Raw genomic sequence first — 19,554 nt, 5'->3', positions numbered from 1 at the left:
ACTGACAAGGGTCATCTATGACAGACAGATTAGTTTGAAAGACTGGAGAATGAAAAATGTTTTTTAATCTCAAACAATGTTCATTTTGGTAACAAATGAAACCATTTCCATACAAAACTATACAAACATACTTAAATTAATAAATGAAACTCCTTCCCAACACTGCATATAATTTGTGAAAATATCAATATAGCCTTATTTGCTTTGTTGGAGATGTGTGCAGCAGCATATTTTTTATTGGTCCAGCTTTGTAAACTCAGAGGCAGCAAACTGTCAGGGCGACTGCGCTCACTAGAAGGCCTTGTCTGCTCTTATCAGAGGTTTACACCAACATGTCTGAGGTATTCACTGATTGAGTGGCTTTTCATAAACACAAACATCTCTGTTCAGCCCAGAACTGCTTTTGATGTGGAACATGTTACCTGGTTGAACAACAAGGCACAAAAACGTCCTGGTTTGAACTTGAAACCAGCAGCTGGCCTGCTATTTGCTTATCACTGCTGTAAGGCCACGGTCATGCTCTGCTGTTATCTGCAGAAAGTCATCTGTAAAATGGAGGCACGTTGGAAGAGTCAGACTACACGTAGACCCATTTTACATTATCCCACAGAAACCAGCATAAAGTTCCCACGTGTTCCCTCTCAGGTGCTTTCCACAAGCACCACAGTCGGAGGCGTTTTCCTGAGAATGCAACTGATGCTTCATTATATCAACAAATCTCCTTGTCACTTTAATCTAAAGATAGATGACGCATCACAAGGCCAGGCCGAAGGAGAGTCTGAAGGCCATCTCCACAGGAACCTCTGCCACTGAGTCATGAAAACAGACGTAAAATTCCTGAGGGACGGGCTCCAGCAACATCCGTCTGAAAGTCAAAGGAAAAAGATGAGCGACAATGACTTCAGATGGAGATAAATGGCTGAATCCATATTCAGAGTGGAACTGCAGAAAATTTTACAAAAATAGTACAAAAAGCCCATGCTGTGACCCAATTATATTACATACTAATCTCTAAAATAATTTTATTCTAACAGGAAATGATACTCCTGCCACTGAATGTCAAACTGTGACTCATCTTATTTTTTGAGATGTTAAGTATTTTTTCTCCAACTGGGAGCAGCTCCTCCATTCCCTTTGTGCACTGCATAATGGGAGGATAATGACCTTCATAACCACAGTCAAAAAAGACTCAGTTATACTGTGTTTTCATTCTAAAAGTATAAAACGTGGCTATACTGCAAGAAAACTGAAAATCTTTTAAAAATGCAAAATATTGTCAGTCAGTTCAATAAGAGACAGTTTTCCCTCCCTCCCTCCCTTTCAGCTAAAACACCGTGTGCAGTGCTGCTGATTCATTTCAGCCATAACACAGCAGACTGAGGTGATAACAGAACAACTGGTACGCTTCATTGAAAGTTTAAAATAAAAGTGCTGCTCTAAGATGAAATGCAGACATGGTGGCTGCATATGGATCTAATTCAACTTTATCCAATTCTTTTTTACTATCCACAATATCCAATTGCCAGTAGCCACTGTAACGTACCCTATGACCCAGTAAGTCATGGTGGGAGCAGGTTTCCTCTGGTCGGTCCAGTTCTCCGGTTTACACTGGAACAGGACCCCGTGTTCCTTCACGGGCCCCAGACCCCAACCCCCACCCTGAGGCCTGTCTGCTGCCCGACGACCCTGCAGGAAAGAAAATCACACTGATTCATCGCATTAGGTGACTTTGACTTAAACACTTCTTCTTTTGATTGGTGTGTTATGTGAGATATTGTCTGAGGTTGAGACCAACATTCATGTACAACAGTATAACATGAGTCACCCTGGCTGGCAGGCTCTGCTGGAACGCAGCCCGTATGGAGAGGCAGCAGTGGTGGAAGTTGCGGATGAGCTGTGGGTGAATGGAGCCGCTGAGCTGAGCCACTTCTCTGTGAGTAGGAGCGATGAAGATTCCCTGAACAGTTTCCATCAGGACGTAGTGGAACAAGGTGTTCTCAGCACCTGAGGTTAGTCTGTCACAAACGCAGGACAGAAAGATACAGCTACTGAGAGGGCTTATAGTTTCAGAACAAATGCGTTTTTAGTTTTTGACATAAATTACACATGCGTCTAGAATGAATGAGGGATTATTCCTCATCACTTACTTCATGGTATTATACATCTCCTCCGTCTCCTTCTCAGTCAGGGTCTTCTTTAGGGTACCAAGGTAGAACGGGTTCGGGTGCTTCATCCGGGGAATCTGATGTCAAAACACACAACCAGAGTAAACGAGAGCATTGCCATTACATTATGAGAAGTACAAGGTCCATCCTACAAGACCCTTCCCGCCCATCTCTCTTCAGTCATCTCTCCACTTCTCCATATCAATCAAAGGTAAAACAAAAAACTGTGAAAATGTTCATAACATCTTTCAATGAGAAATCCTTCAGTAATTTCTGGATCTGAACTCTTCAGGAAATGCCCTTATAAGTTGAATCACTCGTTCCCTGGCCGCGGCTTTACCCTCCACTAAATTTCATTTTAAATTTAAAGTTTTAAATTTAAAGTCTGCACCTTGAAGAGGCCTCCGCTGCCTCCACTTCCATCAGACCCTCCAGATCCCAGAGAATCCCGTCGCCCCCCGAGCTTCCTCCCTGAGTCCGGGGTGGAATGTGGACTGAAGCCTGGAGCCATTGACGAACTGGACCCTGACCCAGCATCCATCTGTCCCTCACTCCCGCTGTCCGATAAACTCCTCTGCGGGCTGGACCTGCGGGACTTCTCCCCAAACAGGCTGCGGCCTCTGGACCCTGACGAGGAGCCTTTCACTGCCCCGGCTAGTTTACTGAGAACGGGGGAGGAAGAGGCCAGGCTGTCCAGACGGTCACGGGCGGTGGAAGCAGGGAGGAACCAGTCGGCACAGGAGAGGCAAGGAGCAGGCGGAGCATTCAGACGCTCCTGGATACCTGCCTCCAACACCTCCAGCTGCAGCAGCGTGGCCTTCACCTGCCGTCAGAACGTAAAAGAGTTTTAGTTGTTTCCTGTAGATGATGTAGATGAGTAAAATCTATGCATGTTATGTCGAGAAATTACAAATAAGTTCAACAAACAAGGTCCACCTGATCCACGTAAACACAGTCTGGTCCTGGAGAGCCCAAAGCTGGTGAAGCACATCCGCCTGCTTCTAACAGCACACACTGCATGAAGTGCCTCTGAGGTGGAGAGAGAGACACAAGCGAACACATGATTTATACAGTGAATCAATAACATAATAATAAACAGACACTGGGTGATGACGTAACAAGACAACATAAAGGATAGTGTGCCAGTGCCAGGAGTTTGATGTAAGAAGAACGCATTACGCCAGGTTCATGTCATTTCGGATTTTGTTACCAGTTTTCTACAATAAATAGCTCACGTCAACATTTTGAATTTTCAAAAGTCGTAATTTTGAATGGGACACTCACAATCTTCTGGAGGCTCATATCTCATATGACATAGCTCATATCTGATTTTTGGAGGAAAAAACAAAACAGCAAGCTAAGGTGGATGCCTCAAGTTAGCCAGAGTTCACTAACCCTAATTTAATGAACATAGTCTTATATTGTTAACACACAGTATTTATAACCCTCATGTTGCTGTTGATCATACAGCTGACTTGAGTCGTTTGATAACGTGAACACTCGTAAGTCGTAAACATTAGAATCATTTCGATCTCCATCATCCATCCCATATGACATGAACGCATCATTGGTCCAGACTATGTCCTTGCTTCATGTTGTTATTCGTTCAGCAGTCGGTGATTTGCCTGCTTACCAGCCCCACTATGAGGAGGAAGTGTCGTCCCTGTGGCTGGCTGTAGCCCGGCGTAGTGCTGTCGCTGCTGCCGTTAGCTCTCTGCTGGGGAAACACCTCCCTCCAGATGACCAGCTGACCCACGCGCTGCTCGGACGCCAGCGGCAGCAGACAGTAGTGCTGGCAGTACAGGCACACATCCAGCAGGTCCTCTTTAGGCAGATGGTTGGCGATCAGGTAGGACTGGGAGGAGGTGAGGATGTGGATGATTTGAAATCAGCATTTACAGTGAAAATTTGTTTTATAGAGCTGAATAAATGCAAAGAACATCAATATAGTGAGTCAAAAAAGTGACTTGTATGGTGACTTTAACCCCATTTAAAAAAGCTTCAAGCCCTTTAAATGTGCAGAACATAAAACAAACCACCTTTCCTACAGGTCCAAAATTGCCTCTGTATATTACAATACATGAATACAAGAAAACATGTATGTATTTATTTCTTTATAAAACTTTAAATGTTAAAATTTCTCTTTTTGTAAACTGTAGATTTTTTCATGAACATATCTTGCACTTAAGGATGTGTATAAAAGTCAATTCAGTTAAAAGACACCTCCTCTGAAACACAGTCTACCGCTCACTGTCCTCCTTCTCCCTTTTCCACCGAGTTAATATTTTAACAGAGTGATTAGGTTGATGATTTGTCACTGAGTCAGAGGACAGACTCGTTGTGTTATCTTGTGTGAAAGGCCATCTTCTGCAAACAGTTACTGTGAACTGGGTCTTTCATAGTTGACATTTAAGGATTGCTCTCTAGACGGTGGGGTACCATCAGGGGAGGATATGGATATGATAAGGCTGCGGGTGCTGAAGCACGCATGTGTGTGTGTCTTTGTTTTGACTATGACACCTACCTTGTAGAACAAACAGGAGCCAAGAATAACATACAGACGCCTCAGGCCAAAAAAGTCCTCTGACTGCAAAACATGAAGACAGAGATAAAGATACAAGAACAACTCGGAACGATAATGGCGTCTACTTCACTTAACTGCTCCCAGCATCAATAATCCCTCTGTAGTCAGTTAGTTAATGCTGCACATTCAAAGGACAAACCAGACCTCATTAGCTTCTCATTAAAAACACACACAGCGCACACACACATGCACATGAACATGCTTCTAAAAATAGGATAACCTTCTCCTCTCCTTTGCCAAAGCTAGTAGACAGATGGCGTCTCAGCTAATGTCCTAACAGCATGAATTTAGAAGTAATTTCTGTTTTAAGACCGTAGCAGGGGAAAACCAAATATTTAATTTGATTTTATTTGTTGTAAAAGTGTGTGTAAGTGACAACATGTTTTTACAGTCTTACCATTTCGCCAAAATCAGAAGACTCAAAATCAGAAAGAACAGTATCCACCTCCATCTGTGCACAGAGAAAATCAAATAGATGCTTAACAGCATTTAATTATTAGAATGGCAAAGATACTATATATGTCCAGTTTCTTGCAGTGATATTCATAGTCTTTGCTTTAGCATTGATCCAATATCTTCATGACAATCATTACATTTTCATCTAATTTCGATCCAGCTGGCGGCTACATACATCATGTGTCATTTTTAACAGAGGACACTAGAGGGCACCATAGCTGCAGTAGAGGCGACAAGTTCAAAATACCAACTTCAAGTACTTGAGGGAGCAGTCTCCATATACACACACAGAAATGCACCTTGATTTCCGGAGGCAGCGTGAGCCAACGGACCGCTGGCAGTCCGTCGAGGAAAAGGGTCCCTGAGACGTCGGGGGGCGGGGCTGAGGAGCCGTCCCTCAGACGGGACGGCTGGATCAGCTGCTGGAAGAACAGGCAGAAGAAATGGTCCAACCTGGGAGCGTGGTCCGCCTTAGAGAACGCACTGTGGAGGGCACAACGGTCGTAATAACACACTCAGGGAATAAATGGTAATATAGAAAGACGAAGGGTATTTAGGAGCAAAAAAGGAGTTAAGAGAGAGACAGTGAAAAGTTTGTATAAAAATTTTCCTTTAATCTGGTAGAAAGCACTATTTTTATTCTGGTATTTTTTTTTTATTAAGCATTAAAAATGGCAAAGGGGAAACTTCAACCAGGCCTCTCAGCAGGACCACAGGAAAGCAAAGACTGACAAACCTTTCTAAAGAGCCGTACATCACTTTTAGTGTCCGGACTACGTCTCCCACCACCGTCTGCAGATACAGCAGTGGAACCCTGGAGGGAAATGGAAAAATGTCAAACACAGACTTGGATAAATGTCAGCCTTAGCAGATCTAATGCCTATCAGATATATGGACTGACAGCCAGGAGCTATGACGGAAAAACATCTCAGACATGTTTTTTTTTTTTTTTCTACATGTGGGTGTTCCTCAAGAATCGATTCATGAGCCTTCAGGCATGACTGCGGTTACTTCTCAACCGTGATGATGATTGATTGGGCTGACCTGGTTGTTAAAAATGAGAAGGTGGCTTATGACTCATCTCAAGAGCCATTTTACAAGCACATGCTGCTTAAAGAGGTTTTCATCCTGCCAGCAAAGGACAAAAACCAGCACATGTGCAAGTTGAAATTGAGAAAAACGGATGGCCCTTTCCAATTGTTTTCACAGATCAGGCTCTAAAATGTTTCCTCTTCACCAAAAATACTTAATTTCTCGAGCACACGTCACACTCTGAGAATTTATTGCAACGCCAGTATCATCGCCCAGATTTTAAAAAACGATATCCTGCAGATTTGTGGTCGGATCTTTCCCACCTGCCATACAGACTCTTGCCAAGTGTTGGGCGCGTCTCTGCTTTTGATTGCTTTGTTGTTGATTTCACAGGCAGAGGCTGAATCCCACATTTCAATAATCTGTGTGTAGCATGTTTGTGTGTTTGGTGCTGCCTCCCTCTACCTCTCAGCAGGAAGGCCAACGACCAACAGGTTGTTGCTTTCCTTCCAGTAGCCCACATGAACCAGATGTTTCCCGAGCAGGAGAGATGAACTGAGGAGAAGACAGAGGAGAGATAAAAATGGATCATATGTTATATGAAGACCAGTGAAGTCTGTTTGTCTTCACACTGCTTCTCTCCTTATGGGCCACAGGTTTTGATTTGAAAAACAATATGCAAACAAACTGAATATACCTACATTGTCTTCATCACACACCCAGTACTGTCTGACACAGTTAGAGGGTTTGGTGTGTTTACAAAATAACAAACCATTATGCTTAAGTATTCAGGGCACCATTATAGATGAAAAGCTGTTAAGAATCGTTACATGATAAAGAATATTGCCAGAACACAGAGAATTTGTCATTTAGTCAATCAACATATAATTAAACAAAAAATAAATAAAATTAGCTGATTCCAGCTTCTCCAATGTGAGAATTTACATCTTACAGCAAAAACAATGTAATGATAATAATCTGCAGATTAATCAATAATGAGGATAATTCTTAGTCACCGTCCTGACACAAATTTTGTTTCATATTTAGACCCTTTATTTTACACTTACACACACCAGTGATGATTGCATATTACTGTGTTTTGTCCACGCTGCTTTCCGTACCTGATGATCCTCCCTCCTGTGACATTCTCCAGCATGTCACACAGAGTGAGGAAGATCCCTCTCACTCCTTTCAGCTGGCTGGATGCTTCAGACACAGGGTACTGGTACAAGATCTCCTCCTGCAGACACAAAAAACACACAAATATCTGGTTTAAGTGCTGCTCTCTGCCTTGAAAATTATATATGAAAATTATATACGCAACTGAGAGAAAGATCTCTGGTTAGCCTATCAACAGAAAATGTCACGTAAAAATGTGAAATATCTGCCGTTGGATGCTGCAGTTACCAAAATTTATGTCTGCTCTGAATTGTGGACAAGCAAAGAAGAATGAATGGATGAACCGCTGGATGTTTGTTCTGTCACCTCAACAATGTTTGGTTTCAGTTTAGCTGTCAAACCCATCTTCACAAAAAGTCACTTTAAAGATGAATGTTTCTCAAATATTTTATGGTTGACTTTCCACAATAAAGAAAAGCAGATTCAGGAAAATACAGGAATTGAACTAATGCTCTGGGAATCTGTTGTCTGTGTTCTGGGAACCGGCTGTGCACAGTTCATGTTCAAATGATTACACTGGTACTTCTGCCTTGACGTACTACGAACACTTATTTCTGCAATCTGAGAATCTACAGGATCAATTCTCGCAGAAAAAAAAAAACACTTGGAGCACAAGAGAGTGCATTCAGTGCATTGTTGTGCTATTAGTATTCCTCCCAGCATGCTGGCAACTTTGAAGGATACACGGTGGGTAAGAGCTGAGCTGCTGAAAGGGTCAGAGGACGGAGTTGGTGGGTGAGGGGATAAAAACCTTGAAAGAACGGCCCCTTACAGCCTTGGCAACCAGAACAAAGGCACTAGCAACTGCCTATGGAGGATATTCCCCCCCGGGGGTCAAAGCTTTGCACAAGGAGTCCGCTAAAAGTCTGTGAGTGCTGCTGAAGCAACAACCAGCACAGCAAAACCCTTCAGCCACATCTTTTCTGTACAAGCAAGTAAAAAAATAAAAAATACTCACATCATCAAATCATCACACGGTTGAAACTCAAAAATACCACCGCACAACCCTCTCCAATTTCTGCTACTCTGCAATCAAAGGACTAAAAAATCAAAGTCAGAGTTTAGAGGGTTCTAGCACGGCACTGTCATTTAGAAAATCAACCACTGGCTGATGTGGCTCCAGACAACCCGTGCTCTCTATCTGCACTGTCGTTTAGGTCAAGACAAGAAAAAAAAAAAAAGAAAAAAGTCTGGCTTGCAAATACACGAAAAGGAACTGCAGAGCCACAAAGAAAACATAAACCTGCCAACAGTCATCCGCAGGGAAATTGTGATTACAGTGCAGAAGGTGTCGGTCAGCAAATGAGTGTGGTTTGCTTCTCAGAGCAAGAAAACACACACTTTGGGATTAACATTTTACTACGAGGCAAGCTGTGGCCCACCTTATGGGATATAAAACACTGCCCCTCGCATGGATCCAATTAAGAAAAGGAAATACGTTATTTTGTTTATAGGCTGCTGCACTTCAGCCAAAAGGGGAGTGTGTGGATTCACCCTAGAGAGAATAAAGTTCACAGCTTTAAAATGATGGATCATTTATTGACAGGAGCTGTGCTCGGGGCAGGGCTCCCTGACTTCTCTCATTTCTCTCCCCGTCCTCTCTGTTTCCTCTTAGTAGCACCCGCAGGCGATGGAAGCCGTCCAGAGCAGTAGTTTTCTGAAGAATCTGACTCACATCACAGAAATTCAGAGACAGATTTCCAACTCCTCGACGTGGGATTTCCAACACAACTAAGGTCATTCTTAACACTCAGGTATCAGGATACACTTCGTAAGAATGTAGATAATAAAACAAGTCTGTTCAGCATAGTTCAGTGTTTTTAAGTGTTTTGTCGAAGTGCCCAGAGTCACCTTAGACCATAAAGTCATGATCAGGTTTCACTGTTTTCACCAATTTACTTTTCAAAGGAGTGGAACAATACGTGGTCACGCAGGGTTTAATATCTACAACAGCCTCTACATTCTGTTTATTGTCATTTTTGCTTATGTTAAATCTATTGGCAATATTTAAGCTTTATTTTTCCACTCTCAGCAGCCACTGCACACCTGACTGTCACAGAAGGTGGCCCGCTCTTTTCAGTGCTCCCTCTATGATGCTTTTTAATAATAGCCTTCTTTTCCACCGGAGGAACTACAGGAACCTTTTTAGAAACTTGGGAACTTTAATTGCATTTCGACTGGAAGAATCGGCGTCTAAATGTAGCTCTTGGGATCATAGTTCCTGCCCTTCAAAATATCCCCGTTTTGATGGTAGTGCTTTCCCATGGTGCGGGAACTAAGGAGGTGGGGTTTGCTGTACTGAATGTCAATGATTGGTCAAGCGCACTTGCCTTTTCCAATATGAAACACTGTTTTGTTTTGTAGCTCAGGTCCTGTGAGTTCAACATTTACCGATGGTCATCTTAAACAAACACCTACATGGATATACGTCCTAGTTCCTACACTTTAGCTCTTGTCAAAATGGGTTTAAACTGAGGTTTAGACACATGTCTTTAGTCTGATCAAGGTTTGTGGTGTTATTTGTCATTCATTCATACATTTTAATACAAACTGACCTCCTCCTGTGGCGATGCTGAGTCCAGTTTAAGCGACAGGTACATGACAATATGCGGGATGTGTCCTATGGACATCTGGAGTTCTGCGGTGTCCTCGCCCCACAGCAGACGCACCAGCTGGCTGACTGGCGGAGAGGCCTTTGTCTTACGGGTTGATGAAGTGTCACTAGCATTGCTGCCGTCCACCGGAGCCACTGTCTCCAAGGTCAACCTCACCTGGAAGATGTGGCAAGAAGGGAGATGGAAAATGAGAGAGGTAATGGAGGAGAGACGGTTGTGAAAATCCAGTAATGGAACAAGGGATCGGAAAGGAGGCGAGAAGAAAGGGATAAGTTGTGGGAAGGAGAATAATTCATAAAAAAAGGAGGACAGAAAATGGGGGAAAAAGCAGCTATTCTGTTATAATATCACTGCATCAGCCTGCCCACCAGCCCCCCTCTGAGTTTTCATTCATTCAGTCACTATGGCTCCACATGATTATACTTGGCGAGGGATTTTAACACAGCTCATATGTCTGTTTTAGGAAAGTAGAGGTGTGCATGTGTGCCATGCCTCCAGAAGGAAGAAAAGCTTCAGTCATTACAGATTCACTGAGGGGAAAAGGCAGAAAAGTGAATAGCAGGATGGCGATTGTCAGAGAGAAAGTGACACCGACATCCAGACCCAACCGCAGCATAACAAATAGCAGGGATCTGTGTGTGTGTGTGTGTGTGTGTGTGTGTGTGTGTGTGTGTGTGTGTGCGTGCGTACGCTTGTCTGAGTGCGTTTGCCTAAATTAAAACCAGACCACTGCAAGCCCAAGAAACAGTGGCAAGACAACAGACGGTCTATCTTCATGCAGTAGTTTTTTTTTTTACTTTCCATACCCCACTGTTTTATTTTACATTGTCATTCACAGCGAGTCACAGTGGAAACAGAAACAGAGCTGCGTGGAAATCCAACCGGCACGCACATGGAAACACAGGCAGTCAAGATGCATGGCAGGATGAGAAACTGCAGCTCTGTGGCTTCTCTGTTAAAACGGTCATTTGAGTCTCGTACAGTCAGTCAGCGTCCGGCTATAACTCGCAGAGGCTGTGTGTTGACCTCGCAGATTAAGATACTACGCATCATAAGTCTGGAGAAAGTTGAATCTAAATCACAGGACTGGAGTTCTGACTGAATATCATTTTTCTTTCAATTAAAACTTTCTACAGACTTTGAATCTCCTGGATGAATGAGATGAACTTTCACACATATGTACGTATATATTAGTAATACCTCGAAAAATGACATGTTATGCACAGTCGTTCTTTGTACAGACTGGTCCCAACAATCCCATTAAAAGAAATTTCTAACAAAGAAAGGTTTCATATATAGACACGCCGTGGTGGCATAGCGGTTCACACATTGTGTTGACTCTGGGCCGAAACCTGTCAGCGCTACAGAGGCCGTCTGTGGAGCTGAGCGGAGGTCAACTCAAGTAAATCAGAACCACAAGTGACTGAAATCACCGGTCAGGGAGAACTGGTTAGGAGTCCCGAATAAATAAAGTTCTGTAAATGCTCTCAGTTCTTTTTTTTTTTTTAGAAAATTTGTTAAACTTTTTCCTACTTTAATTTTATCAATATATATTATATTTAAATATCCTATATAGGCAACACAGTAGGTCTGAGTTTCCTCTCTCTGAGGCATTGGGTAGAAAAGCTGTGAGGCGGCAGGAGAGTGGAGGTTCTGCTGGGATTTGACCTCAAACCACCAGGGACCTTGTTCTAACCACTCCGTCTCTACTGGCCGCGCCCCAACTATATTTTGCTGTTTGACTGAAACACAAAATGTAAAATGTGCCATTTATTGAGCACGCCACACATAGAAATGAAGAAAAAGGTTTCTGGCGCAACTAACCCAAGAAAATCAGTTAGTTATGCCCAAAGATATACAGTATATGAGGTGTTGTGAACACAGCTTCTGAAGCAGGAAGCTCTGCATTATTCTCAATGCTAGACCATATGGTGCCTACCAAATATGTTGAAGGTCTTATTCTCTGGTCAGAAATGTTGAAACTGTATTTTTCTAATCCAACGATCACTCCCAGAAGTCTCCAAGGCCTGTCAGCAGTAACCACAGGCCACACGCCTCTCCAGTAGGCGCCTACATCTGGGCTCGCAGCCATTTTAGCCAATTTCAGGGGGATATTATTAAAGAAGAGCCGAGTAGTGGTGGAACGCCATGTGATGTACCTTTTAATTGGTGACCCTGTCTGGCTCACTCGCAGTCTAAGAGGGAAGTGAGAGGCAAAGACTGTGAAATGGATTTAAAACTACCACATCTTCAGTTCTTTAGGATTCACAAAGGACACAGGAAATAGCTCTGATTAGACTTGAGCTGAGGGAAACAAATTCAGACATGAAGAAAGGGCAGAAAACGTTCAAATAGGCAAACTCTAAATTTGGGAAATAATTGGATAAAGAGGCTGAGTAGGCTAAATGCAGCACTTTCTCTCATCATAAATAATAAGGATGTGGTTAGACTGGAGTGTGTGCTCTCTGAAAATTCCAGTCTGTTGATGTCAGTCATTTAGCGCTCGCTCATGGATGGGCACACACACACACACACACACACACACACATACACACATACATACACACATGCACACACGTGAAGGGGTAACTGTAGTTTGTCCAGGGTTAGTAAAGGGCACGGTGGACTGACTTTAATACTAATATTTACTCCCCCAAGCATAATAAGTACTGTCTACGTTCCATCTGGGAGGGCTGGCACACAGAAAAACCACCCTCCAGCACGCGCACACACACACACACACACACACACACACACACACACACACACACACACACACACAAAACAATCATTCTGTCAGCAATACAACTCTATTTCAAGTTTTTTGAAAGTCATCGTGGTGCCCAAGGAACGTTGTATTTTTCCAAAAAATCTCCCTCGCTCTTTTTCCCTACGATGTAATTTCGCTTCTGACTACATCTTCTAATCAGCTGAGCTTTCAATCCCACAACAGCTTCCTGTGGCACCGAAAAAGAGTCACTCCACAGGCCCGTCTATCCGCCGTGCTCGCCATCACGGTCTGTCATTTGCAAATTCCTACTTTTTGATGGTCTGCTTTTTGGTGCAAATGCACAACTGAGGCACAGACTACGGATTTTTTAGCTACCGATCAAAGGATCATTTCTCAGTAATTGAGGGTTTTCTGATGTTAAACGGTGCTGGCTTCTGCTTTCTATATACATTTTAGCATCTTAGAAGAACCAATGTGTTAAGTAAAGTAATTTAATGTCTATATTTACTCAAGTTAGCTGTTCGTGTTCAGCGTTTTGAAGGATTTTGAAGACCTAAATGCCACCTCACAGATTTCGAAAGATAATCCAATCCAGTTCTAGCTGAGATATTAACTACTTGTTTTAATGCATGGCAGCAGATATTTTGTATATTATAGTTTGTTTTTATTTGATTTTTTATTTTTTTTTAGATTCACAAACACTAACCTGTGTTGGTCCTGGGATGCAGGACAGAACCCTCTCAATGTTTTCTGTGGTCACGTCCACATCGTCCACTGCTACAAGCACGTCACCTAGACACAGCACACAGACAGTGAACATTTATATGTAGCAGACCTGAATCAAGTAGTAAATAAAAAATAACTAATGCTAATAGATGATAGCTGGTAGTGTATGTCTAACCAGCTTAAAGTCCCATATAGAAATGGGTTTGCCACACACTGATCTGACAGCGGATTCTCTTGATGCACAGGTAAGTATAATAATGTCCACAAGAAAGGGAAGGAATTACACCAAAAATCAAGGCATGCTGACATGATAGCAACAGATTTTTGGCGTTTGCAAAGTGACAAAGCTGCGTGGCTGCATTTTTTGGTGCGATTCTATAACAAGAAAGCACCTTTAAATTTATCTGCATGTTATTTAGAAAGACAACACAGCCAGTACTGACTGATCTGCAGTAAAGCTGTATTTATCGTAACATTTGACCCAGTTTAGGGTTAGGAATGAAATACTGACAGTCAATAATATTCACTTGACTTATATGGTAAGTAAGAGCACCACTTCAATATGAATTGTATGTGCTTTTGACCTATGCACTGGCCTGCAGAGACCTAGAGACACTGTAAAGAGCTTCACCTGCCTGTGTGCAGGGAGGCACACTACCATCTCAGTAACAGAGCTATTTCAGGTATTTAAACACTCTAATTGTTTAAGTATGTAGCTGTGCTCCTTAAAAGCTTCTCTAAACAGTAACTCATGTGGGTAGTCATTTGTGGTGAAGCACAACTGGCATTCCTCTGTCTGCTAGTAAAAACTGCCCAATGATTAGCCCAGATAGAGGAAAATCACTTCAGAGATGCCCCGCTTTCAAACAGGCAGATTACCATTTCTATAGGGCCAAACCAGCACTCAGAGTTTCTCCACGAAACTGTGCTGAAAGTCATACAAACACTGAATATACTGTAGATGCTGATGCTCAGAGCTGGCCATGAGAGGTAGCTATTAAACATCTTACACACATTTTTAACAAGAACTGTTTGGTTTTACAACACAGCTGAAAACTGAAACTCTGATAATGATTTGTATTACTTTGAAGTTGTTACTATGGATTCAACACATGGAAAGAGCTTGGCTACAATATAGACATGACGCAGAATAGAAAAACTAATGCAGCCTCAATTCCAGACCTAGTTCTTGCACTATATTCCTTCAGAATAAAAACAAATCTGTGTAGTAACCTTCACAAATTATACCTCATCTACTTTAGTTACATGGTTACCGCTGACTTGATTAGATGTTTTGAGTTACGCTCATCGTTTAGGCTTTGGTCTCTTATTTTCTAAAGAAATATTTGTGTGTGACTATGTAGTAATAATTGCAGCCCAATGCTTTGGCAGTGCATTTGTGTGGTGTGGAAATGAATGAGTCAGTGTTGGTTCATGACTCTACAGATGACTGTTATTGAAATCATATCTGCTGCATGGCTGCATTTCCCGGTCTTTAGGGTAATACGTTTTTTTTTGAGAATGGAGAGATCACCCTCTGCAAAAGAACAGTCACAAAAATCCTATTTTTATCCGAATAAAATTTCGCTCTGAACTTTTTAATATGTTACAATAGCTCTTAAACTCTTCTGAACACTAGAGGGGACAGATCATCCCTAGTTAAGAAGGTTGATAACATGTCTGCTCCTTGTAAATTTATAACTTGACACGATCTTCATGTACCTTTTCTGTATACTGTATATGCTTTTGTATAGTTAACTACCAGCTAACTGTTGGAATAATGATCTTACCAATTAGGATTTGGCCACATTTGATGGCTGGGCTGTTGGGTATTAATCCATGAACAGTCAGTCTTTCCTCGTGTCTGACAACTGTAGGGTCTCCCTGTCCTCTGCTCCATGAGGGACGATGTACCACACCGAGCAGAGCCTCCAATAGGCCTCCACTGTCAGAGAGAGGTGTTGATGAACCTCCAAGACGTTTAGGGTTGAGGTAGACACATACTTCCTTCAGCTGCTGCTGCTGAACAGTCACACCCTGCTTTTGGCCTGGTTGGTTCTTCAGGATGGATGCTGGTGGTGATAAAGTCGAGTTGTCTTTACCCCCATCCTTCCCTCCTCCTCTACGCTGAGACGGCCGGCGTTTCCTCCTCAAGATCCTGGCTAGCCTCTTAAGGGCGGGCTCGCCTTTTGTCCGTGAACCGCACCGCTGCTTCTTCTTTTGCTCTGTGATGATCTCTGCTTCGTTTTCGCTAAAGCGGACGTGATTAGTGGACACACCTTGATTGGCATTCACCTGGGCCAGTGCAGCCTCCTCTTCGCCCTCACTCAGCTCCAGGTAGAAAAGCTCGCCATTCTTCTGAATGTCATCCAGCCATTCTGGTTCCAAGTCACTGAGAGAAAATAAAAAAAGCATTGAGAGATTTTAGTATTAAAAGCAGCAGTATGAAACTAGGGAGAGAGGGTAGAGCAGTAGAGGTGAGAGAAAGTATAAAGATACAGGACTAGATCTTATTTGAGATTGTGATGTAGCCTAGATGTTGTCTATTCTTGGTCTTAAAAGCTGCACTGAAGTGGCAAATGTTTTTTATTTGGCAGTTCTTGCTGAGTGAAATGCACAGGACTTTACTTGCCTTGCCTGCCATTATATCCACATTATTAATTTCTGTTCTGAGAGGAATTAAATATCCCCCATGCATAGTTTAGTATTTGGTGAATAGTCAAACCAACATGTTTCCAGAGTGACAGAAGGAGGTATTACATTTTTCTTCTTCTTACAGTTACTTCAGTTATTGCCCATGTGTATAGTGCAATGTAAAAACAAAATAGCTAAACTAAAAGCTACTATATGTACAAACCATCACGTGTTTGACCAAAAGGGAGTGTATATAATGGATATTTTTTCTTTTGGTTTCTCTTCTTTTAAACCTGCTTTGAAGAGCAGAACCTGTGGTGGGCAGCTTTGACATGACATCCATAAATTTACTCGGGATGGAAAGAAGCATGCAATTATTTATGAAGGTTTACCTCCCAAACTGAAAACCCTCTGCAGAGCTATGAAAAGCCCAAGAGATGGAAACTGTATGGATGGGATGACAATCTCTCTTTGGCAAAGCTGGTCACTGCCTTAGCAAAGTACAAACCAACCATCTTTATTATATGTGTAAATAAATGATCTAGAGCAGCCACATACCACTACTACATTTCACACCTACAATGTAAACCAGCAAGTGTCATCTCTTACAAGCACTAGCAGCTTTGGAAGACATCATATTGGTAGCTGCAAGAGCAGACAGATGGTTTGTTTGTTTGTTTCCAGTCTAGCCGGGAGTAAAACTATCTCCTTGCTACGCTGCTGAAGTTCGCTTCCGATGGGAAATTATAGGAAACTTAACTTTAAGTATGATTGCACCTCTTGCTATTGTGAAAGTGTCTTTGACATTTTGCATAAAACCTTCATTCTGTCTGAGACCCACTTTCAAATTCTTGTGACAACACAAGAAGGGAGAGTTTTACTCAGAGTAGTCGGAGCTGCTGAAACTCGATGATGTGGATTCACAGTCACTACCGCTGTCGTGCTCGGTTCCGTCCACTTCCGTTTGACCGCCACAAAAAGCTTTCTCGGGACAGTGGCGGTAATTTGCGGAGGCCATTTGGTCAGAAGTCGTTTTTTATTTCCTGCGTACTTTTAGCTAAACAAACGGTGATATTCTCTCGCCATGTTGTTAGCATCGACGAGACTTCCTCTTGCGCGGTCACATGACGCAGATACGTGTCATCTGATTGGTGGACGGTGCGGTTGCCCCTGACAACGCAGAAGCTTTGAGAGAGGATAGGTAAGAATGAACGATCTTTATCACCTGCAGCAGCGTGAAGTTCTACTCCCATTTAATAATGCAGCAACCACACAGACAACACCACAAACCTGCTCAAGTTATAACAGGTGACTTAAATTAAATTTATGAAGTGTGTAAATAAATAATAAATACATAAATCTAAATGAAGGAACAAATGTATGAGAACCACACAAAACCCTTTCTTTCTGCAATAATTAAAGCAATTAAGAGGAATGTATGACCTATGGATGCAATAACAATCAATTGTCTGTAACTGCTGAATTTTTTATTTGCACATGTGCACTTTTATTTATTTATTTATATTTTTATTGTTGCCCCTTATCCCTACCTCCCTGCAGGCTTGCACGAGGTTTTTAAATCCCCTCCGGTATTCAGCAAACTTCAGGCAAAGTGGCTTTGGCCAAACACAGGCACACAAACTTTAAGTTTGTAAAAAAAAAAATAAAAAAAATCAATCTCTACTCAGATATTTGTGCAGTCCTTGGATGATATAAAGCCTTTACTGACCTGTAAAGGAGAACACTGCGGATAGAGTCGAAGTCCTCCAAGTTTTTAGAGAATGAACCTCCATCTATAGAAATGTTAAACATCATTTGTGTTTCATGTTTTCGCCGGGATGAGTGAGGCCAACAATGCTGCGTTAAATTAAACTATCCAGTTTTTGAAGTTGCATTGTAAAAATCCTGCAAGAAAAGTCTGAAAACGGTTTGTACTCAGCCACCGACGAGATCAAAATTAATTCCTCTCCCGACCGCATGAGCACCAGCATGAGGCTGAACTGCGTCTCCAGGACCAGAACAAATCCTCCTCCAATTTCTCACGTCAATCAGTACCACGGAGAAGTAAACAGTTCAACACCAGCGCTTTTCAAAGGGAGAATAAAGACATTTTTTTTTCCTTTTTTTTGTCAAGGTTTGAGTGTTTCTCCAGGCCAGCAGAGCGGAATTTGTCCCAGCGGTTTTCTTGGCAGGTGGAGCAAAAACCCGCCTACTCTGGACTACCAACAAGAAGCTCAGCATACAAGCCCACATTTGTACCTTCATAAAAAACAGCATTGAAGCCTGAGGAAATAATGGTGCTGCACCACGCGTATCCTTGGCAAAACTACTGAATTAATCCAGGACACTCCATTAAAGCTATTATGTAATTGTTATTGGATTATTCCTACTCAATGCAAGGAACAAGAAACATTGTAATGTTTTAGTTGGAGGTCTTTTGAGCTGCTTTGGGCAGTTTATTGTATTAAACGCATCATGTTTTGTAGATAAAATCACAACCTGCAAAATAACTAAACCTAAAACTACCCTACTGAGCTGCATAAGACATAAGACACTTCATTTGTCATTGTAGGAATTTAGGAAGCATGTAGGAAATTACATTTGCTAACTCGCAGAGACCAACAGAAATGGTTAAACAGGATAAAACAAAAATAAACATGAAGACGTAACGTCCTCTATCTCTATATAATAAATAAGGGACTTAAATGAGGCAAGTAAACAGTGAAAGTACAAACCGCGCTGTATAAAGGATATTGCACAACATGCATTGTACACACCTGTATAAAAAATGTATATTTTTAGCCTTCATGATGTTTCCTAAGTTATACTTGGCAAGAGCCTGTGACAGATCATTTCTGGTATTATCTTTATGATAGAAAGCGTCTAAATAAACCAATGAATTGATATTTGACAATATAGCACTACCACTCTGATCATACTCCTTCCCTCATTGTCCCCAGAGGAGACAGTGAACGGTCATCAAAAGCGAAGAGCATGTGAAGTTAATCAAGTCTCTTCGCCCGCTTCGCGCTCAGAAAGGAGTATCACCAACTCTTCATCGTGGTTAGCGAGACCAAACACTTTAGAAACACATTTCTCGAGTCAGAAACTATAGAAATGATCCCTGAAAGTATAGTCTTGACTCTGGTAACGATTTGCCAGACTACTAGTATGAGGATCCTGAGCGTCACTGTCATGGTGCTCACACGACATGCCGTATACTATCTATATTTATTAAGAAAATTATCACAAATAGATCATATTTGAACTACAGATAAGGCCACTATGCATGTACTATGTAGCCACTATGAGTTAGCGACGTTTAAGAACATTTAAAAACTGGTAATAATAACGATTACGACTTCTGAACATATATTTACACACCGTTATACCGAAAATACAAAACACATCCTGCACATAGCAGCTGATTGA

The 19,554-nt window shown here is 42.0% G+C and overlaps 1 protein-coding gene across 1 annotated transcript; it reads right to left on the bottom strand.

Moving 5' to 3' along the window:
* Window positions 1-17: 17 nt before the first annotated feature.
* intu (inturned planar cell polarity protein) lies at window positions 18-17,934 on the bottom strand. Its single transcript, XM_022764115.1, has 17 exons — window positions 17,852-17,934; window positions 15,279-15,880; window positions 13,469-13,554; window positions 9,972-10,187; window positions 7,359-7,477; window positions 6,703-6,792; window positions 5,942-6,019; window positions 5,505-5,688; window positions 5,147-5,200; window positions 4,690-4,752; window positions 3,799-4,020; window positions 3,102-3,194; window positions 2,557-2,988; window positions 2,148-2,242; window positions 1,826-2,015; window positions 1,544-1,686; window positions 18-865 (listed from the first exon to the last, which is right to left on the bottom strand). Exons 1-17 carry the CDS (start codon window positions 17,932-17,934, stop codon window positions 754-756), a joined length of 2,862 nt encoding a protein of 953 aa, XP_022619836.1. The 3' UTR covers window positions 18-753.
* Window positions 17,935-19,554: the final 1,620 nt, after the last annotated feature.

This window comes from Seriola dumerili, unplaced genomic scaffold, assembly GCF_002260705.1.
Source record: "Seriola dumerili isolate Sdu_G_001 unplaced genomic scaffold, Sdu_1.0 BDQW01000531.1, whole genome shotgun sequence".
NCBI lineage: Eukaryota > Metazoa > Chordata > Actinopteri > Carangiformes > Carangidae > Seriola > Seriola dumerili.
The sequence above is the reverse complement of the archived record's forward strand: the minus strand, read 5'-3'. Positions and strand labels throughout refer to the sequence as shown.

What these genes read in the sequence shown, in the direction of transcription:
- intu (XM_022764115.1), bottom strand. Translation starts at nt 17,934, where the DNA reads ATGTTTAACATTTCTATAGATGGAGGTTCATTCTCTAAAAACTTGGAG. An exon ending in AGCAGAGCCTGCCAGCCAGG is followed by an intron (nt 1,687 to 1,825) that starts GTGACTCATGTT and finishes TCTTTCCTGCAG; the next exon opens with GGTCGTCGGGCAGCAGACAG. An exon ending in ATGACTTACTGGGTCATAGG is followed by an intron (nt 866 to 1,543) that starts GTACGTTACAGT and finishes TTTGACTTTCAG; the next exon opens with ACGGATGTTGCTGGAGCCCG.